The following is a 27,397-nucleotide window of genomic DNA, read 5'->3' as shown; positions in this document are numbered from 1 at the left end:
AGAGGTGGAAAAGGAGATCATAGAGGAAGCAGGGATCCAGTTCACAGAGGCACTTATAGGTAATGACCAACACTTTGGATTTTGTTTTTAGTGTGATGGGAAGCCTATCTCCTGATGCCCTTTCCCAGCCCTAACCCCGCCCCAACAAGCCTCTACTGATCACTTCTCCTTCCTGTGCATTTATCACCTGTCCTTTTATTTGCCACCCCGTCTATATTCAATGGATTTCTATTCATCTCTAATGCATCAATTCTATTTCCTCAACTATGTCTCAAGGACAAGAATTGTATCATATTCTCCTCTGCATTTCCAGGGCTTGGCACCTACCTACATGGTGCTCAATAAATCTTTTTGGAAGGTGATAACGATGATGTAATCCCTTGAAGTCCTTTCCAGCTGTAAGATCTATGTTTCCTTTGAACTCTTTTGACAAACTAGTTTGCGCTATGACTCAGAGGACTGACATCTTTCTAGATATTTTGAGATTACAGTCATCCATTAAATGACTGAGATGAATCACATCAGAGTTTTTATTTAAATGAAGGTTGTACCACTTGGAATGGGATCCTCTTAAGTGGAACTACTATTAGTATTTGTACTTTAAACCATTTGAACCTCAGGAGAGGCATATATTGCTATTAAGTAAATGCTATCCTGATGTGATCCCAACACCTGCCATTAAAGATGGCCTCGAATTCTTTGCTGCTTCTCCTAATGAAAGGTGGAGGATAATTCCCCTCACCTGGAGTCTGGGTTGGTCTTAGCGACTTATCTGACCAATAAAATGTAGGAGAATTAGTGTTCCGGAACTGATGGGGCTAGGTCACAAAAAGCCTTGAGCCTTAAAGTTTCCACCCACACCTTTTGGAGACACTCCCTCTGGAAACCCAGCTGCCATGCTGTAACTCAAGCACAATGGAGAGACAATATGTCAGTGCTCAAACCAACAGCCACAGCAAAGTCCCCTGCCAAGAGCCAGCATCAACAGTCGACCACCCCAGCCCAGACACAGGAGTAAAGAAGCCATCCTAGAAGTGGATCCTCCAGCCCCAGCCACTTCAACTGACATCCTATGGATCAGAGACAAACCACACAGGTAAGTCTTCTCTAAGTTCTTAACCCACACACCAAAATGGTTCTTTGAATCTGCCATGTTTGAGGGCAGTCTGTTATACAATAGTTTTTTTTTTTTTAATTAAAAAAAAAAAAACATAGAACATCACGACTCACAAAAGTGCCTGTCCCCCAATCATTTATAAAAATGACAGATACACACAGTCCAAGATTTGTCCTATGTCCAATGAACTGCTCTTCCCAGAGATTTAACCCATAGGCATAGGGAAGACAAATGAGGTGATTTTGAATGAGTACTCTGAATCAATCTCACTACTAAAATTGCAGGCCAACAAAAGTCACCTGAAATGCATCCAATGTAAAAGCCACAGCATCCATTTGGTTATACAGGTCACAGAATTATGCTATTGACCAAATTATACATATTTTCACTCAGTCACCCAACAGGTAAGAAAACAACTTAGAGTTGACCCTTGAACAATATGGGTTTGAACCACGTGGATCCACTTACACATGGGTTTTTTTCAGTAAATACAGTACAGTATGGCAAATGTATTTTCTCTTCCTTGTGATTTTCTTAATAATACTTTCTTTTCTCTAGCTTACCTTATTGTAAGAACACAGTGAATAGTAAATAAAAATACAAAATATGTGTTAATTGACTGTTTATGTGATTGGTAAGGCTTCCGGTCGACGATAGGCTATTTGTAGGTAAATTTGGAGAAGTCAAAATTTACTTGCGGATTTTGACTGCGCAGAGGGTCAGCACCACTTAACCGTCATGTTGTTCAAGGATCAACTGTATTATACTATTTAAAAACATGGGTGGGACTTAAAACAGAAATTAAATGCACAATTCTATCATGCAAATAAAAAGATCCAACTGCTAGACAATGATTACATGCAATACTAGGAATCTGTGAAAATTATTCTCAGACGCTACCAGAATGGAAAACACTCAACTGCAATGGTCCCTCTCTTTTAGAACATCCTTTTGTTTGTGCAAAGAAGTTCTATTATGAAAACAAAAGCTCCTCAAAATGGGCAGGCATTTTTAGCCCCATCAGTATGAATATCACTTTTCCCCAACAATAGTCATTTCAGACCCTGCACGTGAGAGGCTTCTGGGAAAGCAGCCTGCTCATTTTATACCCTCCTCCTCTTCCTTCCCCCACTACCTTCTTCAAGTCATGTTTGGTTCTTCAAAACACACACACACAACACAATACAGAACCATTATGTGGTGCCAAGGGCAGGGAGGAGGGGTAAGATGAAGAGAACAAATTTTGGTAGTAAATGCTTTAGAGCATCAATGTTTCACATAAACTACTACCTCGTAGTATGTCTAATCATATTCCACCACGGTTTTCATAATATGAATTCACACTCACCACTGGTATGCCATTTTTAAAAATCAACAGAAGAAAATAAGTTCTCAAGAAAACCCCCTACAAGCGAGAGGCATAGCAATGTGAAAATGGCAAAATGCTTTTAACAGAAAACATCACCTTCCAGATTTATAAGCATGTGTGTTTGCTTGAAAAATAATTCATTATCAATAACAACAATAAAATCATAACAAAAGGAACCAAATGTCAACATTTATATCACTAGCAGCTACGTGGGTACATGCATTTTTCAAAAGAGAACTCCAGAATTTAATTAGAGAAAAATGTATTAACCTCTGATAAAAATACTTAATGAAAGACTAATGACTTCCTTCACACAGAAACCATTCCTTCAGCAGCAGTAAATCATTAGGTCAGCAAAACACATGTCTAAAAACACATGTATTTATATTCCTACACTGCATTGTATTTCTAAAACTGCTTAAAAGGCACGAGTAGCTAGTAACACCATCAAAGCACACACAGTGACGTTTTGGTTACGTGGCTCTCCCTATCAATAAAATGAAAGTTAAACAGGAATTTAAGAAATGTAGCAGAGGACATAAATCATGCTCTTTTCATTTCAGTGAGAACATTAGCAGCTCTGTGTCTTCCAGCCTCGGGAGCCATTACTTATACGTGAAATTCAAAAGAAGAGGAAGGCGTTTAAGCCAATAATGAAAGCAAGTTTGGCTAAATGTCAAACCACATGATACTAAGTTTCTTGCACCTTATTTATTACCAAGAAAGCTAAAACCTGCTCAATGGTCTTCTCTAATGCCAAAGCACCACTGATGGGGGAAATGAATATATGTCAAATTTACCTCTTCAAATCACTAATGTGGCCTGACATGTTCAGGCAGACAGGAGCCTGTCACCAAGGTATAGAGGATTTACATTTTCCACCTCAAATGGCCCTAACTCAGAAATAGACCTGTTATTAATACACGGGTACACAAAAGGGAACGTATAGTACCTAGGAATTGAATCATAATGCATTCCTCAGAGTCCCAAATACAGAAAAATTTAATAATCTGAAACATCAGATTATTTCATTCAGTCAAGTAATTTTTTTGGTTTCATGAATCTCTGTGATTACCTGGTCCATTGATGGACCACTTATGGTCCAATGATGGCTACTCAAAAAATAATTACTGATGGGCAGGCACTGCCCTAGGGGGCAGGGGCTGTCCTGGGCCCTGGGGATACAGGGTAGCAGCCCCACTTCTCAAGGAGCTTCCAGTCTATGGAAGGGTAACTCACTGGTCAAGTAAAAACAAATTCAATCAAGTACAGGGATAGATTCCGATGGTGTTGAAAGCTCCAGAGGAGACAAAATAGGATCACACGATAGAAGGTGACGGACGAGGGCTCTAATTTGGACTGCCCAGGGAGGCCTCGCTGAAGAGGCCCGACACCTAAATTACCAGAGGAGCTAATCATGACAGGAAAAGTAGGAGCAGGGCACACCGGAGGAAGGAACAAGCTAGAACAAAGGCCTCGGCAGAAACTGCCCTGGGCACCAGGAGAAGCTGCTAGTTGACCTGTGTGGCTGGAGCAGGTGAGGGACAACAGCAGATGTGACTGGAGCAGCCTTCCAACCACAAGGGCCTCATGGGCTCCCATACGGGTTCGGACTCCATTTCAGTACAATGGAAAACCACCGGAGGAGGGTTTGCTCAGAGGAGTTGCACACTGCTGTGTGGAAAATGGATGTACTCCCGTACATGTGGAAGCCACTGTAATTATCCTGGCAAGGGAAGAAGATAAATAGACAGATCTGAAGAACATTTTAGAAGGTTGGGTAATGGAACAGATGTTGGGGAGGAGGGTTAGTACGGGAAAAGATGAAAGCAAGGATGATGATTCCCAGGTTTTCAGCTGGAACCATGGGAAATCAATATTTCTGTCCGGGTTAGGTCCCTCATTCCTTCTCCAGTTGGACAGCTGGAATTAGAACCTGACCTTCTACTTCCTAATCCAGAAGTCTTTTAATTAAGAGTATTAAATTGAGATTTCCACATTAAATAATATCCAGTTTTTCTATTTTGCTATTATTAATTATTCACACAAAGGCTCAGAATAATTTCAAGGTAAGTGTGCATTAAAAATCAAAAACATACACAAATCAACATGTGATAGAATTTCATAGAGCGAACATGCACACACACACACGCACACACACACACACACACACACACACACACACACACGAAGTACATGTTAAAACTATCCCAGTACGGTCTATATTTAAGTTAATAGTACCAATGTCAGTATCCTGGTTTTGACAATGTATTATGGTTGTATATAAGATATTTTTGGTTGGTGGGAACTGAGTGAAAGATACCTGAGAACTCTCTGCACTACTTCTGGAACCTCTTGTCTTAAATTATTTCAAAGTAAAAAGTCATTAAAAAAAAAAATCTTGTCTAAGGACACAGAAGCAGTGGGAAACAGCCAATATCTAAGTCTAGATCACCTGATTTCTCGTTCTTTTGAGTGTACCATATTTTTTATTCAAAACTTCTTTGAATTAGGGGCGCCTGGGTGGCTTAGTCGGTTGAGCAAACCAACTTCAGCTCAGGTCATGATCTCGCCGTTTTTGAGTTCGAGCCCCGCGTCAGGCTCTGTGCTGACAGCTCAGAGCCTGGAACCTGCTTCAGATTCTATGTCCCTCTCCCTCTGCCCCTCCCCTGCTCACGCTCTCTCTCTCTGTTCTTCAATAATAAATAAACGTTAAAAAAAATTTTTTTTAAACTTCTTTGAATTAAAAGAGCCTTAAGATAAAAAAAAAAAAAAAAAGCAATACCTGATTGGCATCTGTTTTCTTGCTTTCTAAAGAGAAACTGCCTTTTTGCCCCTCTTGAAGGCAAAAAGAATCTTTGGTTGTGTTCACTTCTGCCAAGAACATGGGCAGCATGCAGTCAGCAGCCTTGGAGGCAAAATCTACATTTGGCTGGTCTACAGTAGGTGCAAAGAAACACTCATTCTAAAAACAATTAAAATGTCAGTTTTGTGTCTGTTTTCATTTCCCAAGTGAACTGAACAAAATAACCTAAACAATGGAAGCCATTGGTGAAACGAATCCGGATGGAGCTTATCAAATGTGAATGGCCCAGAGTGTGGAAAACCAGTGCCCTCAGGTGGGTGATTTTCTCTCATTTTTCCAGGGCCACTGCTCTCTCAAGAACTATCAACAGTGCCAAAAGACCAACAGCTGTGCCCCCATTCACAGGCTCACCACAGCACCTACAAGGTGAATTTTCCTGGAAAAAGTTGCAGGGGTTGGTTTGGTTGTTCGTTTTGTACAGGGTAGAGAAAGGATGGAAAAAATGGAGATACAGTTTCCAGGTGGTGGCACAGCGTGACCCTGAAAACCAGGTTGAGATACTTCCCTCTCACAAGGGAAACTGCAAGGTTGAGGGTCATGCCAAGCAGAGCCACAGTCAGTTACCACCCGGGACTTGGGATTCTCGGTTTTCCCCAAAGCCTATCGCTATCAGACCTAACAGCACCGACCTAAAGCCAACTTAAGTTAAAATGAGAAACGGAATGAAAATCTCTGTCTCTGCTAAAATCTAGGGAAACCTGGAAGGTATGGGGCAGATAAGTCAGCCCCAGAAGATGGCAGATGGAGTGATGTTCTCTCTCCCTAGGCCAGTTTCCTCACATTCAAGGCTCGACCTCCGCCCCCAAGCCCAAACATTAAGATTATCCATCAGCTTATCTCTCTCTTACCTGCCTCTCTCTTTTTCTAAACACATCAATTCTTCATTTGAGCCAAACAATCTATTTGCTATCCTTCCCCTCACAGAATCCACTCATTCAAGGACCTACTTTGTAAAAAGGGCAGGTATATAATTCAGAAAGTGAAATGACACTGACAATACTAAACGCAAGAGGAGAAGCTGGGGAAAGGTCATTCCATTTGCAACATGATAGGTTTAATGTTCCAGCAAAACATCTTGGGAAGGTATCTTGGAGAAAGCACTCAGCATCTACTCTGGACTGGCTTCTCCCCTAGTAATCATGACTACCTTCCCCCCCGACCCAGAGCTGCCCTAGAAGCATTCCGTACTTTACCCTTCTTCCCACTGAGATTGCTCAGTCATGCTTCATGCTCTGGTGCCACTCTATTCTCTGTACGCCACTGTTAAATGTCCAGAAATTCACATGCATGTCACCCCTCTATTGCCATAAAGACTACAAACTCCTTGAAGGACCTTCTATTTCTGATGTAATCACTTTGACGCCTTTTAGAGCCCACAGCACTTTGTGAACACTCAAAATGTATTGTTAACAAATGCCTCAGGGGATTGAGAAACCTCATACAGCCACACTTCTGAATAACAGACAGAAATAGCACAATGGCTGTCTCAGGGAATGGGAAGAAATTTCTTAACCTTGCTTGGCATTACTCGTCAAGAGGTTTGAATTTCAGTGGTAAATGATTTCCTTCAAAGGAGGTGAAAACAGAGACAAGATAGGGGGTTGTAAAAAATACACTAAATACGTGACAGATGAGAACAAAAGCCAAATCCTCATGACGGCAAACCTTGCTTAACTCTTTTTGTGGTTAGTACCCAAATGCTAACATTATCTCATCACCCCAATACTTCATTTTGAGACTAAACCATGAGTAAGTATATGGGATAAGCTGAAATTAAATCCTCGTGTGAATGTGCAGAGTACAAAGGAGTTTTATCTGTTTGGTTTACCTAATTCTTTTTCTCTTATGTACAATTTTAGAAATGAAAGAAAAGGTTCAATGGCCCTGGTATGATGAATCGCTTCTGGCAAAATTTAATTCTAAAGAAATGGCAAAGATAATAACATACTTTCACAGAAAAAGTTTGTCCTGAAGAAGGGCCTCTCCCCTTTTGACTCTCAAAACAATTTTAGAACCAAGCATTAGCTTTAATCCAGCACTCTGGTAAGCACAAAGAAAAGAAAGGTAAACAAAACTGATTCCTGTCATGCAAAGCTATTTTCTGTCCCTTCTAACTCTTTATACGAAGTGTGGGGCAGACCTTCTCTGTAAAGGCCCAAATAGTAAATATTTTCTGGACCTTCTAGGCCAAAAACTCTCTATTGCAACTACAGAACTCTGCCGGTATAGTGTGAAAGCAGACACAGACAACATATGGACAAATAAGAATGGCTGTGTTCCAATAAAACTTTATTTATAGACGCTAAAATTTGAATCTCCTATAATTTTCATATGTCATGAAATATTCTTCTTTCGTTTTGTTTTTGTTTCAACCCTTTGAAAAGGTAAAGACCACTCTTAGCTCACAGGACACACAAAAGCAGGTAGTGGACTGGATATGGACCACAGGGACATGGCCATAGTTTGCCAACCCCTGCTTTATACCAAAGGCAAGGTGGCAGCAAAAAGTCAAAATTAGCTTGGAAACTTCAGCTTATTTCTAAAAGAAGGTTGTTGGGGAAGGAAGAGGAACAGAAGGTGAATAGAGAAGGAAGAGGGGATACCCATGAGAAACCAGGAAACTGCAGCCTAAGGGAGGAGAAACCCAAGTAAAAGGGGTGAAAGCTTGGGGCTGTGGGAGGAGGGTAGAAAAAAGGAAGCAGGAGGCCAAGTTTCTAGGGCATCTGTGGGAAATGAAGGGATGAAAGGGAAGTCAGCTAATGAGTAGCCCAGGGGAGGGGCTGTAGATTAAACTGTGAGAAAGCTGAACATCATAAAAATGCAGATTAACCAAGCAGCCCAGAATTTAAGAACTGAGGCTACTATGTGTACAAAATTATTCTCTTAGCAGGCAAGGACAATTCTCCTTACAAGTCTGTTGGGTTACGTGCCTGTTGGAGACAGTGATTTTCGTTTTGCTTTTATCTTATGCAATTGCTCCTAGGAATATCAGTTCAAGAAGGCCAATTGTGAAAGCCTCAAGTCTTCAGTCTTAGAATTTCCCTCATCCTTTTTTTTTTTTTTTTTTGAGAGCGAGAGAGAGTGAGTGGGGGAGAAGGGCAGAGGGAGAGAGAGAGAGAGAATGAGAATCTTAAAGCAGGCTCCACATTCAGCATGGAACCCAACATGGGGCTTGATCCCATGACCCTGGGATCATGACCTGAGCCAAAATCAAGAGTTGGACACTCAACCGACTGAGCCACCCAGGCACCCAAGAATTTCCTTCATCTTTAAAATGATTTGGCCCTGGGAAGAGATGGGCTTCAGGGGCTCTAACTGCTGCACCCACTCCTATACCTAATCTGTACCTCTATGAGACAAATTTTCACCAGTGAGAAGGTAAAAAACACACTCATATGTGAGATTTCATTGTTACAACAGTTAAAAATAAAGCTGATAAAATGGTTTAATAACCAGACAGGTTAAAAACTGCAATGCACAGAGACGAGAACAAAATGCTTTAAGTTTTATAAAATGAATGGTTAAAGACTGGCACCCAGCAAACATTCAATAGCAACCTTTAAGAAATGCCAAAGAGTCAATTTCATGGAGGATCAAGAACCAAAGGGTTATTATCTATTGGCTACTGAGGAAGACTGACAAATAAGATAAAGTTAAAAAAGTGATAATAGTGTCATGGGCTGAACTGTGCCTCCCCAAAAGCCGTATGTTAAAGCCCTAACCTTACCCAGTGCTTGGGAATGCAACTGTATTTGGAGTCTTTAAGAAAGTAATTAAGTTAGAATGAGGCCATTAGGGTGACCCTAACCCAATATGAGTAGTATCCTTGTAAGAGAAGGAAATTAGGACACATGGAGACACACACACACACACACACACACACACACACACACACACGCACAGGGGAGACCATCTGAAGAGGCAGCAGGAGGGCCACCATCTGCAGGCCAATGGGGCCTCAGAAGAAACCAAACCTGCTGACAACTTAACCTGTGACTTTCAGCCTCTGGGACTGTTAGAAAATAAATTTGGGTTGTTTAAACCACCTAGTCTGGATACTTTATTATGGCAACACAAACAAACTAATATAAACAGTTATGACACCTAGAGATTAAGAGGAAGGTGAGGGGAGCAAATAAGGCTACCACAGATTCATACACTCAACCAACATTTATTGGTCCCAATAAGTATTTCTGCAATGTGCTAGGTTCTGAGTCTACAAGGGTGAAAAACTGAGTTCTCGCCTTCGATGAACTCACAGTCTACTTGAGGACAAAATTTCCTAACATAGTACGGATGTGCCATAACAGAAATATTCCCATGACACTTTGGAAACACAGAAGAGGGGTTTCTCAGTCAGCCATGAAAGGGGTGCACGAAGCTTCAAGAACAAGGTAACGTCTGGGCTAAGGGCTTTCAAAAAACCAAACAACGACAACAACAACAACATTACTTCCTTCTGGTTGTTTGAATAGGAATATATTTTCGAAGTGGAGAAAATAAATATCACTGAGGAAGAGGAAGTGTGATGTGAGCGATGGGAGGTCCTCCTTTGGCCATGTGGAGTTAAGGTGGAAGACTGAAGTGCAGCTGGCTATTCGGCCAGGAGACAGGGATTTGGAAGAGGTCACTTTGAGGTGGTCATCAAGCCAGGAGTGCAGATGGGCTCTGCCCTAGGAGAAGGTTGCTGGGAAAGGAAGCGGAGCCTCCAGCCAGGGAGAAGATAAGAATTTAACACATCTCCAGAGAAGAGAAGCATTTAAGAGGCAAGTAGGGCAAGGAGAAGCTGAGAAATAATAAATGGAGGGGCAGGAGGAAAAACAACACCGAGGAAGGGGGCAACACGAAGAATGAAAGAGAGAGCGGCCCCCATGTCAGATGTTGCCAAGACAGCAAGTGGCAACCTGAAAAATGCCAATGGACTTAACCAAAAGTCCCTGGTGACCTCTGTGAAAACAGCTACAAGGAGCAGAAGTGCAATGGCCACAGCTTGAGAAGTGAATCACTGTGTTCAGATGGGAGGACATTCATGAAAACTCAAGGAAATAAAAGCCACTTGAGTCATCTTCTAGGGCTGGTAAGAGAGGAGGAGATGGACGACACAGAGGCAGTTGCAACAATAATGCTGGGGGTTGAGGCTGGGGGGGGCGGTTTGCGGAGGGGACTCTCGTTCTGTTCTTCCAGTCTTCTGGGGGCTGCTTGAAGAGAGTGGAAAGGAAAGAAGTGAGGCAAAGGAGAAAAATGGCATTTATTGACTACCTGTGAGGCACTCGCTGACATGAAAAACACTACCTCCATTAACACAGCACTTTTTGTTTTGAAAGATTCATTCATATACCCTCTCATTTAACCTCAACAACTACTCTCAGGGAAGAATACCGGCAGCTCTGTTTTACACATGAAGAAATTAACATTTAGAGGAAAAAAATAAAAACAAAGTAATCTACCTGACCTCACAGAGCAGATAAAGGTAGAAGCAGGACTTCATCCAGAGCCTAGACCCAGTATCTCCAAACGCTCACCCAGCATTTTCACAGAACGAAATGCTCATGGCTCTGGGCTGGGTCTCAGCTTCCTCCTATGGAAAATGGGAATGATAATAGCCTGTACCTCACACTATTAATAAATGTAAGGCACCTAAGGGGCTGGCTCACGGAAAGTGCTCGATAAATGTGAGCCACTGTCAGCTTACATTCAAGGAGCAGAGCGTGTACACAGAACTTACACACCACGTGTCCATTCTCGGTGAGCAGGAAGAGCTGTCCAAACCAGAAATCCAGGAATCACGCCGGAATCCTCTTTCTCCTTCAGCCCACAGTTCAACCAGGCAATGAGTCCTTCTAACCCCGTGCTTCTCAACCTTCATGTCGTCACTGCCTCTCTAAGAAGACGTCCCTAATAGCGTCGCTCCCATGAAATTTTAACAGCATGGATAACTGCTTAGCTGTTTATGTACTGTGGCCCTTTTGAATCTGAATATCTGAGGATTTTTTTTTTTTTACACCATTCCCCCAACCAATTTTCACCTTGGGAAAAGATCCCCTTGGGACCACCACCACCCCCCCACCCACCCCATGAAGAACACATCTAATAATCCTCCCTCCTAAATCTCTCTCAGCCCATCCCCTTCTTTTCTATCCTCAATGCCAGCAACTAGTCCTCACCATTTTTCATCTAGATTGTTCCAACAGCTTCCTAACTGGGCTTCTTACCCCTGTTTTGCCCAGCTTCCCATCCATATGTCACCAGAGTAGGCTTTCTAAATGCAAGTCTGTTCGTGTCAATCCCTTTCTCAAATTTCATCAAGTTGTGCTCCATCACGGATTGAACCTTTACATGGCACTCAAGGCCCCTGTCGAGCAGCACTGGGCCTGAGCCTCCAGCCTTAGCTGCCATCACACCACCCCATCCCATCCCTAGACACTAGGTGCATACAACGTAAAGCCATTGCCTCCATGCCTCGGCACTTTCTGTTACCTCTGCCTAGAATGCCCTTCCCCTCTGCCTTCTTGTGAACTCCTACTTACCTTCAACACTCAACTATACACGCTCTCTAAAGCCTTCCCCAGTTCGGTCTTACCACAGGCTAGGTGGAGCCATCCTGTCCCTTGCACATACCTCTCTGCGTCACAACTCTTCGGTTACCTCTAATGGTAATAGTGACAACTAACATTCACTGAATGTTAAATAGATGCCAGACTCTATTCTAAGCCGTTTACACATATCATCTCATTTATTTGGAGCAACCCGAGTGCAGGAATTATACTTTATTAATTTCCGTATCTAACCTTCCGTATTCCCAGCCAACAGTAGAAATTCAATAAATGCTCGCTGAAGTAATGCAGGAAGCAAAGCTTTGGAGATGCTCAGATCTGCTCTTTCCTCTGACTTATACAGCCCCTCCTACAATGATTTATAGTGTTTACTCTGATAATAAGGAGAGGGATGAGATATGATTATTCCGCCAAAGGTTTTAACAGTTTCTTTGAAATATACTCCGTGATTTAGTGAAAACAGTCATTAGGAATGCCTTTCCAAGTGCAAAGGGGAAAAAAAATCTCATCTACCATCCAGAACACTCACATATTTACAAATCTAGTCAATGTGAGGGATATAAATAGATCTTAAAAATGCCACAGGCAAGAACTTAATCACCTATAGTGGAGCAGCTTGAGAAAAACAATGAAGAGAAAAGATTTAGAAACATAATATTTAAAAACATACAAACAGGAGACCTAGAAAAAAAATCAGGTTATATAATATCCTAGTGAAACACTTTGAAATAGAATACTCATAGAAAGATAAACAGAAAAATACTTGAAACAACAGAGTGAAGAATATTCCTCATAGTTCCTTAAGGGTAACTGGAGAAGGTCATTTAAGTCCAGCGCACCCCACCCCCACCCTCTGCTAACTGAAATGAAACAGCTAGTGACTAGCCTCAAGGATAATTTAACAGACTACGTCAAATTGATTCCGAAAGTTTTACTCTCTGGAGAAAAAAAAGTATATATATTTTTACACACACACACACACACACATATAATCTTCTTTTATTCTTTAGTTGGCATCACAAGAAATTCCAGATTTAAGTGTTAGTATCAAGTAAATAATAACGTTCTGGAAATGACTGCAGTTGAGAAAAGAGAGCGCTTCTAAAACAATGTCCTAGAGTAAAAACCCAAATACTGCATTTCACTACTCATTTGTTATAAACCGTGATTATCTCTGGGCAATAAGATTATGGATGACTTCCAGTTTTTTGGTATCTTTCTAGAGCCTTTGCTTTTTAAGCAACAAATTGCCTTTATATTTGGGGGGGGGAAAAGAGCTATTTTCACTTTTTAAAACATTTTTTTTTGTGAAACTAATAAGAACATTTGTTATTAATTTACAAGTCGCTTTCACGTATGGCAGCTACATTTCCATTTATGATAACAAATATACATACTTTAAGTCACTACATCTGGTAAGTGCAGTAAGGCCCCAAAATGATTTGACATACCTCCCAAGAAAATGTGAGGTTTCTATTTTGACTCTTTGAATCTGGCCTCTAGGACAGCTGAACCAAAAAATGCAGTGAGAGTTAACACTATGCCAGCATCTGGGCCCAGGCCTTAAGAAACTGGCAGTTTTCACTTCCTGTCTCCTGAAACTCAACTACCATACTGTGAGGAAACCCCAGCCACCTGCAGAAAGGCCTATGTGGAGAGGAACCAACAGGCAGCCCCAATTTGCCAGAAATATGAGTGACACATCTGGAAAATGGCTCCTCCTGCCCCGGTTAAGCCACTCCAACCAACACCAGCTAGAGCAGAAATGAGCTGCCCCTTCTGAGCCCTGCCCAAATTGCACATGCATGTAAAAACAAATCACTGTTCAGGATCCCAGGGTCGTGGGATCGCGCCCCAGGTCAGGATCCACTCTGAATGTGGAGCCTACTTAAGATATTCTCTCTCTCTCCCTCTCTCTCCCTCTCTCTCTCTCTCTCTCTCTCTCTCAAATTAAAAAAAAAAAAAAAATCATGGAAAAAAATAAACAACTGTTATTTTAAGCCATCATGTTTTGAAGCAGCTTGTTACACAATAAAATATAACTAGAATTCCATATTATATTTTGCCTCTACCTTTCCCCAGTTATAATTTAAACTCTTTGAGGGTATGATTCCATCTTTACATCCATCTTCGTAGTCATTCCTTCGTTCATTTGATAAACATGTGAGGACTAATGTGTATCCAGCACTATGCTAGACAGGTTATGCAGGTACAGAGATAAAAACAGTCTCTGCCTTAGATATGATTAGTCTGTATCTTCAGAGACAAACAAAAATAGACAATGATAGCCATAACACAGCCTTTGCTGAATAGCCAGCAATGGTAGACAGTCAATAAATGTTGGCTAAATAAACGAATGACTAAATCAGGTTCTTAGAACTACTTTGGGAATTATATACTCTCATCATTTTATAGATGAGATGCACCAGTTAGCGATGTATTACTTCTTAGTTTTAAATTCGCCCTCTTTGCCCTGCTTCATGACCCTGGGGCTGGACCCTGGGAACATTTGGCCTTTGCCAGATGGTGTAGTGTTCGTTTCCATCAAAAGAGGGCACTGGAGGGACACTGAAAGCCCATAGCAGAGGCAGGGGCTTTTCCTTCGGGTTTGGGATGCTTTATTCCCTCCCACCCCCAAAGTGTACTGCCAGTGGCATTTGGGAAACGCAAAGGTGCTTACTCTCCAGGGAATTTCTCTGCCACTCAGCAGACTGCTAAGGATCAACTCTGGCCCACCCACATGCTCTCCCAAGATTCTCGGCCAAGTGGGCTTACAGACCGGTCCAGCCAGTTCACTGGCCACCAGTAGGCCTCCTATTCAAGTGGCAGTCACTCATCTCCAAAGGGGACTGAAACTCAGCCTTGGGGGTGGCGAGGGGCCTCTTGCGAGCTCTTGGTGCCTTCATCCTGTGCTCTCCTTCAGCCCTAGAAAAAATAGCTCCTTCCATCTGCTATTCCTATATTCCTTAGAGACCTCTTTTACTCCTTCAGTAGTTAACCATAGTTAACCTTTTACTAGTTAATTATTCTTTATATTATATTTTCCTTGTTCAAATTACTGTGTGGTTTTGTTTCCTGAATAGATCCAGACTGGCACAAAAAGGAATAAAAGGGCTCAACTACGAGGAGGCCTGAAAAAGGACAACTGCCCACAGCCCCATCAAAGGGCTGATTGAGAATAAAAAGAAATTGAAAGGGAAAAGATAAAGACTCAAGGAACAAAAACTACTGTGTCAATCTCATTCAAAATCTTTATTTTTGTCTAATCACATTTCTTAGAAAATATTTTTTATCTTCTTTGGTATTTTTTTAACTTCTCATTTGATAAGCTATTTTTAAAAACACAATGAAAATGTTGGCTACATGTGAGACTCAAGGGAAGAAAGGGTCAGAAAATAAAGAAGCTGTAGCAGGCCCAGGTCAGGTACTCTGAGACACGTGACATGGACCAGAACCAAGAACTGGTATTGGGGACAGAAGAGCCTAGCAATTAACAGCATGGACTGGAGGGCCAGACTATCGGTGTTCAAATCTCAGCTCTGCTACTACCAAGTTATGTGACCTTGGGCAATTCATCTAATACTTTCATTTGTAAAATGCAAGTAACAATAATAGTGCTGACCTCAAAGGATAAAGTGAGTTTATGTACGTAAAGCCCTGAGGCCAGAACCCAATCCAAATTCTCTTTCTACCACCTCTCTACTTCAACATTCTCAAATCTGTTTTTTTCCGAACATCTTCTCATTTTGGAAAGGTTTCAGAAGACCTACCTTGCTCTCAAAATTGTTCTCCTCTACTTTTCCTACTACCTCTGGCCTTCGACCTCAGCCTTGCTATACTAAGACTAAGATGTAGAACATTCTCCTTCCTTTAAAGGGCTTTCATTTTTTTCCAGGTCCACAACTATAGAATGGGTTCAATATAAAACCAATGGGAATGATATAGTATGGTGGACATGTCTTAACCAGCTTTCACCTCTTCCGTTTGGATCTGTCCCTTTCCCAGTCCAGGTGACTCTGGTGTCCTAAACGAAGGGCTCAGGACTCAACCTAGGCCAGTCAGTCCCTGAATCTTGAGAGACGGCAAGGTGGAGGGACTCAGAGGAGGAACACCAATGGCCAGAGATCCCCAGAGGTGCCTCATTCCCACCTTACTGGGCCCTGAAATTTTAGCAATTCTCTCAAAGTTGTGAATAATCCAGTATACATCAGAGAAATTCCTATTTTTGCCTACGTTAGCGAGAGGTCTACTGCTTGAACCAAAGAGTTCACATACATGCTGTCAGACTGACTTACATCTTTGAGTTTCCTCATCTGTACAGTGGGGGTCTCTGAGGTCCCTTCTGGCGCTAACCTTCCACAGTAGTTCGAACAATGGGGCAAGTCCCAGCAGACGTGCTCTACTGCCTCTGCAAGTCTCCTAACAACTTGGTCATTATCACTCAGCACCTTACACCTTATATACAAATGGTGGAACTGAGACGTGCTTTAAAAGTCTCGTATTTGGGTTATGAAACCACAAAGCTCTCCTTTGCCACTTACTACATCTCAGCAGTATTATTTTGGTAACAGCGTCACCACCCTCTCTGAGCATAAATAGAACATGAACATTTCCAGGAATTGTCAACTTGGCACTTCTTACAAGGAGTTAAGATTTCTTTTATAACATTAACAAAAATAAAGCCTAGGACTAAACTTCTTTTAGAGGTCACATTTCCTTCTCAATTAAAATTTACTGTTTGGAAAAGTACAATGTACCCTTTTTCCCCCCTCTGGGGGAAAAGTCCTCCAAAGAAGCATATACATATACTCCTTACTGTTCAAACTGAGCAACAAGTATAAACACAGCTGCCTATTAAAATTAAGCAAAGGCAAACATTCCTGCAGCTAGCTACAACAACGGCCTACAAGTTTGAACGACACCCGTAAAAATAGAAAGCTACCTTGCTAAGCATACGGTTAAACTCTGAGGTTGTGCCATCGGAAAAGCTGGTTATTAGAACTGATGGCTTTCGCCTTTCGATAGCAAGATTTAAGAGCTGCAAAAGTGGAACCTGATTCCAGTATCAGGAGAGCCAATACACCATCTCCTAATCACAGCCAAGAAGATTTAGTCTTTTTTTACTCTCAAGGTAGCAAGCCGGGACAGGAGCAACCCAGGGGCTCTGTTCCTTGACCCCATGTGGCCTCACATTAGACCTCACCCCCCAAAAAAGAATAAAATAAGAGACGGGGGAGAGAGACATACTAGCCAGAATTTAGTCTTCTGACAATAGGCAGTAAAGAGAAAGACAGAGAAGTCCCTCGGGCTGCACGCCTGGGAGTGACTGGAGTAGGGGAGGGAAGAACACTGGGGGCTGGCAAATGATGGGCTCTGGAGCAGCCACCGGTTGTCAGAATTAGGGGGGAGAGAAAAGCGTACCTTGAAAATGTGTTTTTATAGGCCATGAATTAGCAGGCTTTAAAGTGCCTTGATTCCAAATTTGGCCCTACTGGGTTGTATGACCCTGAGCACATGACTAAACATCTCCGTGCAATAACAGTAATAATACCACCACCTGTCTCACCACGTTATTGCCAGAATTAAATGAATTAATAAATGCAAAGGACCTGGACCAGTTCCTGGCACAAAGTAAAGCTGCCAATAAATATTATGGTAGTTATTTCACTGGCTAAGCCATTCCCAGTACATCAAGCCTGTATATCCCCCCAGGGTTCTTCTAATGGATTTATATGTTGGCAGCAGAGTCACACCTGTGTAGGGTCTAAGGTTCTGGAACATTGTTGAGCAACACAGTTCAAGAAATTCAAAGAATTAAAAACACTTGTTTTTAATCAAAACAAAACTATGTATCCTTCTACATCTCCATTCCTACCACCTTTCCACCTCACCTCACCAGAAAACAAGAACAACTCTTCAAGCAAGCACATGACTTTGGGAAGTTCATACCTGGGGAACAACAAGTGACAAAGGAGCCACGCACCTAATCGGCTGGTCTGATTTCAAGGTTCTCAATCCTGGCTGCATTCCGCAATGACCTCACTGAGGCATTTGCGCATGTCCCTGTGCTTGCTTGTGTACACATGCATGGGTGTGCAAATGCATGTGTGAGTGTGTGTGTGTGTGTGTGTGTGTGTGTGTGTGTCTTACTACTACTGCCCAGATCACACCTCCATAGATTTTGGCACGAATTGGCTTGCGTCAGAGTCTAGGAATCAGTAATGTTTTAAAGCCAGGGCCGAGAAACAACAAGCTAAATCAACCACAATAGTCAATAGGGTGATTGATGTAGCCGAGTGGCCCATACATCCACAGGAGGGAGAAAAAAGTCACGGTGAGAATTTCTAAGAGAAAAGAACATAAAATCCATTTTTTAAAGTGAAATGGAAGCATCCTGCTGGGGAGAGGCCTGTCACATGTTTGCTATTCCTAGAAAGAGCTACAATTAGCTGCCAACAGATGCATTATTTCATCAGTCCCATAAATACTCGATAAAAGTCTTCCACTCTCCCTTTATGTCAGCCTTGCAGAAGCAGGGGGAGAAATCTTCTGATAAAATGCAGTACTAAACTATCAAAATTTCCTTTTAAATGATTAAAATTAGCATTAATAAAAATAAAATATTTTAGCAAAATCTTATCCCAGTATACCTCTAAAAGCCCTTGAAATTTTTCCTCTTAAAACAAAAAGCATTACTATAATTTTTTAAAAGCTTATTTCAATTATTAACACAACAGCATAATACAATTCCACTTGAAACCCAGTGGGGAGCCAAGAATAGCAAAAAAAATCCTAAATCAAGAGTTGGGAGGCCTGGATTCTAGTTCAACAATAAATTACATTAACTAGCTATGTAATCATGGGCAAGCTGACTTAATCTCCCTAGGCCTCAGCTTTCTCAGAGAAAAATTAGATGATCTATGAGTCCCTCCCAGCCTAAAATTCTGGAATACCAGAATATGTCTCCACCTTGCCGACTCTGGTACACTAGCAAATGAACATGTTTAGAACTTAGAAAAATTAAAATTCAGTCATTCTGGCAATTCTACTAATAAATTTAACCAATTCCCAGCCACTCTGCATAATCTGAATGAGAAAAACAATAAAGTGCCTTGAATATGGCACCATCTTCTATATGAACTATAGCTGGAGCCTTCCTTCCCCAACTCCACGACCAGGGGATGGTTTCTGCCCCAAACTCCTGTCTTGTTAAATAAGAAAATGTGTGGGAAGAATCTTTACAATTTTTTGCCACATCTTCAAACCATTATTTCATAGTATTTTTCTTCAAGTGACTCATTTTTACCTAAATAAAAGCTACGTATTTTTTAAAGTAACTTCACGGGACGCCTGGGTGGCTTCGTCAGTTAAACGTCCAACTCTTGATTTCGGCTCAGGTCATGATCTCACGGTTTGTGGGTTTGAGCCCCACGTTGGGCTCTGCACTGACAGTGCACAGCCTGCTTGGGGTTCTCTCTCTCCCTCTCTCTCTGCCCCTCCTCCTTTCACTCGCTCTCGTCTCAAAATAAATAAATAAACATTAAAAAAAATAAAAGTAAGGGGATGCCAGGGTGGCTCAGTCAGTTAAGCCTCTGACTTCAGGTCAGATCATGATCGCACGGTTTGTGGGTTCGGGCCCTGCCTCGGGCTCTGTGCCGACAGCTCGGAGCCTGGAGCCTGCTTCGGATTCTGTGTCTCCCTCTCCCTCTGCCTCTCCCCCACCTGTGCTCTCTCTCTCAAAAAAAAATAAATAAATAAAATGTAAAAAAAAATAAAAGTAAGTTCATAGAAAACAGTTTTACTTGCCATAAATGGAAGGAGACCATGAGATTAATATAAGGGAAAAAAGGCAACACAACTCAAATCTAGCTAAATACTGTTGTCCACAGAAGGCTTTAGGCATGAGGACCTCTTTCTCGTTGTTAAAAAGAAAAACTGGCAAGTGTCAAGAGATATATTACAGCAAAGGGAGGCTTTCATTTGGATATCCTCAGGATTGAAACAGAAAGAAAAAGGAAATGACTCTCTCGCCATGAGATTCACTCCCATATCTGCACATCACCTAAAATCATTTTAAGAACTACCCAACATCATGGCTGTGCACGCATCTCACATTTGGGGAAGCACAACAACAAATGACCAAGACTGGGCCTTTGCTGACACGCAGCCTGACTCATCTCTCCGTGAGGGAGGTTATTATCCCAGACAGGCCTGGGCTCTAGCCACACTGTCACTGAGGGCTCCCACTGGAGCTCCTGCGCCTTTGTGGTCCCCTTTATCTGAAACGTTCTTCCTCTCGGTACCCACAGAGCAGAATTCAGGTCTCTGCTCTGTGTCATCACAGCGGAGAGACTATCTCTGACCACCCCCCACGGTCTGCAAAGCCCTCCCTCACCACACACCCCCACACGCCCCCACAGCATCCCCTCATCTGCTTGTTGCCTATCCACGTCAGAATACAGAATACAGTGAGCTCCAGAAGCATACGGGCTTTGTTTCCCATAATATCCTAGCACCTAATGTCAACACTCAATATTTGTTGAATGAACAGTGAATCCCCTCAGTTGATCTGGAGGTCCTTCACGTGACTTTATTTCCTAGCGCCTGGTATCTAGTTGGCCCTCAGGAAGGACATGATGGTCACGATGGGGCTCTCTGTAGACTCCGCCCTCACCACAACGAAGGGTCTTACCGTGGATGCTGACCCACCACTCCCTCTCGAGCACACAAGATGCCATAAAGTGAACTCTACTCAGCCACACAAGTGTCTGGATAGACCACAAGCTGGAAAAACTGAGATCAACGCTGAACTTACATATGCAGAGTAGGGCTCGTTCATGGTAACGACCGGAGAATCCCAGGCTAGAAATTGTTCCAAAAAACCTACTACAATCCCTGAGATTTTTGCCATTATTGCTCGGTAACTTCAGATGCATCCAAGCATACATCTGAGAGCCAGAGTGTATCTTGAGAGGGTAGCCGATGTGCCTCTGCACGGTCATATTCCAAAAGGGACAGACAGAGCCCTGGAGCCCGTGGGTAGAGGAGAAACAGGCCCATCCTGCGTCCTGCAGGGCAGGACGTGAGGGCGGCCACGGTGTCAGGGCATAGGGTCAGTGGCAGGGACCAGCTCAAACTCAAGCAAAGCTGAAGCAAATAGCCTCAAGAGGCTAGAGAGTTGAAGCAGCTGATGCTAACATATGAGGCACCGAGCTGTGTTCCAAGACTGCTGTTCTTCATCCTTGCCAGTGGCTAAGAGGACATAAAGCAGGAATCTAGCCTCCGGAGGAGGGGGGAGAAAAACACTCCCAAGTCTAACAGAAGACTGGAGTTAAAGGCAAAGTTGCCAGGCTGACTGTTAAGTGAGAATCACAGCAGAGACCTAGTCCCACAAACAGGGCCAACACCTTGGAACAGAGAGTCCCGGGGCCCAGGAGTCCCTCCCACTGTGACTTAGGCTAAGTCCTACCAGCTGGTGAGACTGGGGCTGCCCATAAACCTCCTTTCCAGATCCAGATTAGCTCAAGCACTAGAGACAGCTTGTCAGCAGACAGGGCCCATGAGCAGTAGGAAGCCAGGCAGGCGGGCACATGCTGTCTACATCCAGATTCAGCCCTGTTCTCATCTCCTAAAAGACCAGACAGGAGCCCAGGGAGGACTGCCAGCTGATCTACTGTCTACTGTGTGACCTTGGCTAGCAAGGGACACACTATGAAGTGTCCCTTCCACAGTGCCAAACTGGATTAAGTAATTTTATTGCCAGAAATCCTTTTTCAAAATATTAAGTGTCCTTACAAGGTGAGAAAAACACAAAATCAATTATCCATTAACATCTTAGACTTTTTTTTTTTTAACAGAGATAGGAAAACCTATCATCTAGGCAGACTGAAGGAATCAAAGCTTTAAGGTATTTCTTCATGTTTCTGGATTTTATAAGGGTGGGATTTAAGAGACCAGAAGGGATTAAGATACAACTCGATTTTTCTCTAAAAAATTACACCCAGAATATAAATAAAAACCAACTAACTAGGATCAATCACCAAATAAGGCCTTCTGAGGCAGCTCAGAATTTACAGTGAAACACAGAAATTAAACAAGCAAAGGGAAAACCAGGATTCCTGGAGAAGACCAAAACAAAAATGCTTTTTAATCAAATGAAATCAGTTCTTTCTTGGAGAAGTTGCAGGCTCTTGGCCAAAGAGAAATAGGTATTTCAGCCCATTTGTTCTCAGGCCTCCTAAGAGGAGACCACCAAACCTACACAAATTAATTACTAACAACAAAGTGAGTAAAAGATCAGACGAGGTTAATGTATACACAGAATATATAAGCTCCACATTTTCCGACAGTTTAATCCCTCAAAATTCAAAAAATGCCTTTACAAGATTTAAATGGACTCTTTAAAAGTTTATTAAAACTACTCTCTTACAACACTGGAAAAGCACAGGGTCCGGGGGAAACAGACCTCTGGGTCCATCTGTGTTTTTGCGGGAACATGAAATTGAAGGCATCTCAACTCTGATACTCTTTCCAGGATTTAAAAAAATATATATATATTTTTTTATATATATATAAAAATGTGTGTGTGTGTGTGTGTGTGTGTACAGGTTTTCAATTAATTAAGTCCCCATTAACTATAGAATTAAAATATTGTCATCAACTTAATTAAACACTGAAAGTTTAAGGTCCCAAATAAGAGAAGGCTATTAACTAACAGCTCCTTTAAAATATATCATCTCTTCCATCTTTTACCCTCCCACACACACTTTATATATTTTTTAAATTTATATCTTTATATCTCTTGCTAAAACTTTTGGTATAGCAGACTTTCCATAACGTGTGGATATTAAAAGTGATTTTTATGAGAGGGAAAACTACAAAGTAAAGAAGGGAATGATAAATTCCAAATCTAGGATTTATCAGTAAGTGGGCTTTGGGGCTAAGCTAGGACTAGGAGGAGCATCCAGGGTCCTCAAAGGCAATGGTGATTTTTTTTAATTTTTTTTTAATGTTTATTTTTGAGAGAGAGAGAGAGAGAGAGAGAGAGAGAGAGAGAGCGTGAGTGGGGGAGGGGCAGAGAGAGCGGGAAACACAGAATCCCAAGCAGGCTCCAGGCTCCAAGCTGTCGGCACAGAGCCCAACGCACAGGCTCGAACTCACTAACTGCAAGATCACGACCTGAGCCAAAGTCGGACGCTTAACTGAGCCACCCGGGCGCCCTTGTTATATTTTTTTAAAAAACTGAGCAATGGGGAAGCAGGTGTTCTCTGTGCCGTTTTTCTCCACACCTTACTTATTTTATAATCTTGCTTAAAATACTCAATAATTAACAAAAGTTATTTTAAAAGTGAGTTTATGTGATTATCATTGTAAAAGATATAGAGAAATACATGTAAATCAAACTCTCCCTTCAAAACATTTTTCAATAGCTATGTTGCTCAACAAAAAGTAGGACAGTTAAGAGTATTCAATGTCTACAGTAGCCAACCTATCGTTCATTTGAACACTTCCACAGAATTAACAAATCGATATTATTTTTCACACAGACACATTCAATTTTTTTCTCACGTTAAACTGTTTCATTCTGCTTACTTTAAAAAAAAAAACTATCTTGCTCTCGGCTTCTGTGTAACTTTCACCATTTGGTAAAAATAAATCATCGTTTTTTTTTTCTTGTTCTCTGAATAAATCTGAAGAAATGAAAATAGGGTCACACCTCTATGAACAACATACAACAGGACAATTTACATCACCTCACATCACTTACATCACCTCAAATGATTATAAAATTAAATTAAATATTTTGGTAGCAACAGCCTCTCAGTTTGCCTGTTTTGTTGTTTCCAACTGTTTAGTGCAAAGAGGAATCTCAAAGTCAAATACCAGGAAAAGACACTGGATACCCTATTTTTCTTCACGTGTCCCCAGTTCTATGTTATTTATTCTGTTTTCAGTAAAGTGGTAGATACGTCTTAGACACGTTAGCTTCAATTTGTTCACGTACCTGGAGTATTTAATTTTGTAAGGACAGTCGAATTTGAGAATTCCTGTGGTCCTCAAAGGACAGCTATTTTCAGTATTTCAGAATGCCTAAAACATACATTTACCTATAATTTGGTCATGCTAGAAAATGAAAATATGTTTGCTTTTTCCACTAGGATTTAACCAAGCCCTCTTACATTAAGCGGTTATCTCATGCAGAGCAGATATTCAGACATATGCCATTAATAAAAATAGAAGAGGTAATCATGATTACTTAGTATGTGTGGTCTGAAAAATCATTCAAAATATGAGGTCCATGAACAAAAAACAAAAATAAAATATGAGGTCCATGGGGCAAAAATAATAAGATCGGTCTTTGATTCCTTATTTGTTTTTTAACCAGTTAGGTTGGTATGTTTAAAACTGCAACAACAAAGTCTGAGGACTACCGTCTCAGAGGAGTTCTATCACTGCTTTTAAAAACTAAAGAGAATGTTGACTTCCTGTTAAAAATTTGCAAGTCAACTTGAAACTACTTATTTTCTTTCTTTTTTAATTGATTTGTTTTTATTTTATTTATGTATAGATTTATTTATCTTTATTTTTATTTTTATTTTTTATTTTTATTTTTTTGCCAGTTCAATTCTCTGCTCCTCCATCTTTGTAAAACAGTAAATGTCATGGAAGTGTTAGAGGGAAAGTGTTTCATAGCACATCTTCCTGCTACAAGCCATGCTAATAGCACCAGGACTGTTTCTCTTCTCCATAGCTTCCAACTTACCTTAAAATCGAAATGAGACCCTCTCCCAACTACTGACCCTCTAACATTAAATACTCCGGGTGTCTGAACAAAGCCAAACAAAAAAGAACGACTTTAAATCGTAACCTTTAAAAACTTACTTAAGCAGCTTTCCAAATAATCCCCTTTGGCCATGTAGGACAGCTTAGGGAACAGGTGCAAGGCGTGCCTTCCTAGAGGCTGTCTCCTCCTTCCCGAAGCTGACCTTTTCCAGCCAGCAGCTCTGGCACCCCACGAATCAGTTATCAGTGGGCCTAATGCCTGCTTTCCCATCTGCACTTTCCAAATGGCTCCCAATGCCAAGGGCTGAGATATGACCTGGCTCTCAGATGAGAACATGCCTCCCAAGTGGCTTGCCAAGCTTCCCTGGAAGCATTTCTAAATGTATTCTCTGACCTCCCTTCCCACCCTCGCAATCATGGTTCATTCTTCCTTCCTTCCCTGCACTTCCTAATTCCACTTCCTCATCCTGTGCCTCCAATACCATGTGCCTTCAGTCCAAACTCCTTACCCACTCCCAGCCTAAAACCCCAACTTCACATCCAAAGGGCAGTTTCAACAATTTTGCAACTGAAATCAAATGATCTTTTTGAGGCCTACCTGCAGGCAGCTCAGTTATGGCTTCTTCCCTTGCCTTCTCCAGCTTCTCCCTAACCCAGGGAAATTCCTGCAGGGACTCTAGGAATGCATCAAATGCTTTAGGACCTCTGGAAGGTAGGATATCCAGCAGCAGCATTGTTTTCCGGAGGCCTGTGGCTTGAGCTTTGATTTCCTGAACATGGTTTTCCGTCAAGACTCCTTCCTGGTAAAGATATTGAAGAACCAGTCCCTCCACCAGTACCTCGGCACCCAGCTCCAGGCGAAGGGAGCGAAGCACCTGCTTGTCTCTAGCCTCCATCTCTCCCTGGGAAAAGACAGAATAACAGCTCAGATTACAGGACCGCTGACCAACCCCTAAAGACAGTGTCCTGCATGCAAGGCAAACTCCTTAAGGTCAGGTACCTCTTTGAATCTTAGCTGAGTGCCAGACCACGGTGTATAGTCCCTGGCTGTTAAGTCAAGGCAAATTAATTTTGAACGTTTCCAAACATAACGAACAACCCTGAACATGAATCATCTTTTCTGTTTCTACTTTCCTCACAGTGGGGTCCTAGCTCGATTCCTTGCTTGATAAAGAGATTTGGAAAAACGTGGGTCAGAGACCCTGCTTTAAAAAAAAAAAAAGCAACTTTGATCGGAGAATTACGGAGCAGCATTTCATTTTAACATACTTAAAAAGAAACAGTGGCTTTATTTTAACACTGCCTTCATCAGAGATGCCCAATACCAGAGTTAACTGCCAATACGCATGCAAGGTGCCCTTCTGACCATGGGCATTTGCTGAACCTGTACCACAATGGGAGTGAGCACCAGAACCCAGTAGGTACCAGTGAGTCTAAGGTTCTTTTCCCCTAAAAAAAAAAACAAACAAACAAAAAAAAACAACCCTATACACCATCACCTTCAAGAAAAATATTGTGTATGCCCAGTCTATGATAAACCTTACATATGGTCACAGACTCCACCCCTTCCCTCTAAGAATTCCGAATCCCTATGACTACACTGCCAGGACCACACACGCATGGGACATTTAATGGGGATCTTCTTTTTCTCTACAAGAAAAAAATGTCCACACGCCACTCCTGGTCAGTAGCCGTGCACGATTTAAAGGCCACTGCCCGTGAACTCCAGGGCGCCGGTGCGGAAGCCGTGGATGTAAAGAAGCGGCGGGGATGGGGGAGGGGAGGACGCGGCACATGGGGCTTCCAGGCACCCACAGAAAGTACCACCGGCCGGTGACCCGACCCCACCCCGTCGAGTAGCCCTCGGTGAAGTCTGAGAGGTGGCAGGTGAGGGGGAGGGTGTGCACTTTTGGCTGCCAGAGCGTATTTGGAACTTTTATTCCCTGCCTCGCCAGCTGAAATCCTGTTGTATTACGAACGGGAAGAACTATGAGAGATTCTCGGGGCAACCTGACAAGCTAAAACGAGGGTGCTGAGAATGAACTTCACAGCGGACAGAAGCGGGAGCGGCCCCGGCACCCCCCACCGCCACCCCAACCCGGTCGGGCTCGGAAACGCCGCCAACAAGTTACGTGGGCGGGGGAGCCAAGCAGTGCCCAGGCCGCAGACACCACAGTGCGGGGCCTTCGAGAAAAAAATGGATACGGGTTTCTGGTTTCCTGTTACTTACGTCTGCAAACACGTATATTGAAAGGAAAAAAAAAAAAAAAAAAAACGCAACCGGAATCCAGACTGTTAGGGAACCTGTACCATAAGCACCATCTTTGTTGCAGGCGAAAGCCCTGAACAGGAAGTGGTATCGCCATCTTTGTTGAGGGCAAACACAGGAAGCGCTGTGAGCATTTTTATTGGGGGACCCAAGCGTCAGATTGAAGCCTTTTTCGCCATGTTTGCTGTGGGTAAACAATACAGCCTCTTGAGATGGAAAAATAGTAGCATCATTTAGCGGGTTATCTAAGGAAAGGAGTAATTGGATAATTGCATTTTAGTCCTAGAACTCCACCAGGGCCTTGCACACAATTCGCGTACCTTGTCAGGGAAGGCTTCCATGACCATTCTATTTTAAATTGTAACATTGGGGCCCCCGGGTGGTTTAGTGGTTAAGCAGCAGACTGTTGATTTGAGCTCAGATCAAGATCTCAGGGTTG

At 42.3% G+C, this 27,397-nt stretch overlaps 1 protein-coding gene and 1 long non-coding RNA gene across 6 annotated transcripts in view; one reads left to right on the top strand and one right to left on the bottom strand.

Annotated features, from left to right (window-relative positions):
• Window positions 1-27,037, bottom strand: part of CRADD (CARD and death domain containing adaptor protein) — a 192,847-nt gene extending 165,810 nt beyond the window's left edge. For 3 of the 5 annotated variants that reach the window (XR_009617064.3, XR_013556681.2, XR_009617065.2), the window contains exon 1: window positions 25,288-25,591. Coding sequence is in view for 2 of the 5 variants with exons in the window: in XM_060656773.3 (XP_060512756.1) it covers window positions 25,288-25,591; window positions 25,690-25,797 (412 nt within the window). In the remaining 3 variants the exon portion in view is untranslated. Of the gene's footprint in view, window positions 1-25,287; window positions 25,592-25,689; window positions 26,065-26,919 lie in introns of those variants that run through there. The other 2 variants (XM_060656774.3, XM_060656773.3) reach the window with 2 other exon arrangements.
• On the top strand, window positions 666-15,308 carry LOC132693953 (uncharacterized). Its single transcript, XR_009617066.3, has 4 exons — window positions 666-1,096; window positions 5,500-5,605; window positions 7,212-7,395; window positions 14,990-15,308. It is a non-coding gene; the product is annotated as an uncharacterized LOC132693953 (long non-coding RNA).
• Window positions 27,038-27,397: the final 360 nt, after the last annotated feature.

This window comes from Panthera onca, chromosome B4 (genome assembly GCF_046562875.1).
Source record: "Panthera onca isolate mPanOnc1 chromosome B4, mPanOnc1 haplotype 2, whole genome shotgun sequence".
NCBI lineage: Eukaryota > Metazoa > Chordata > Mammalia > Carnivora > Felidae > Panthera > Panthera onca.
This window is presented reverse-complemented; position numbering and strand designations above follow the sequence as displayed.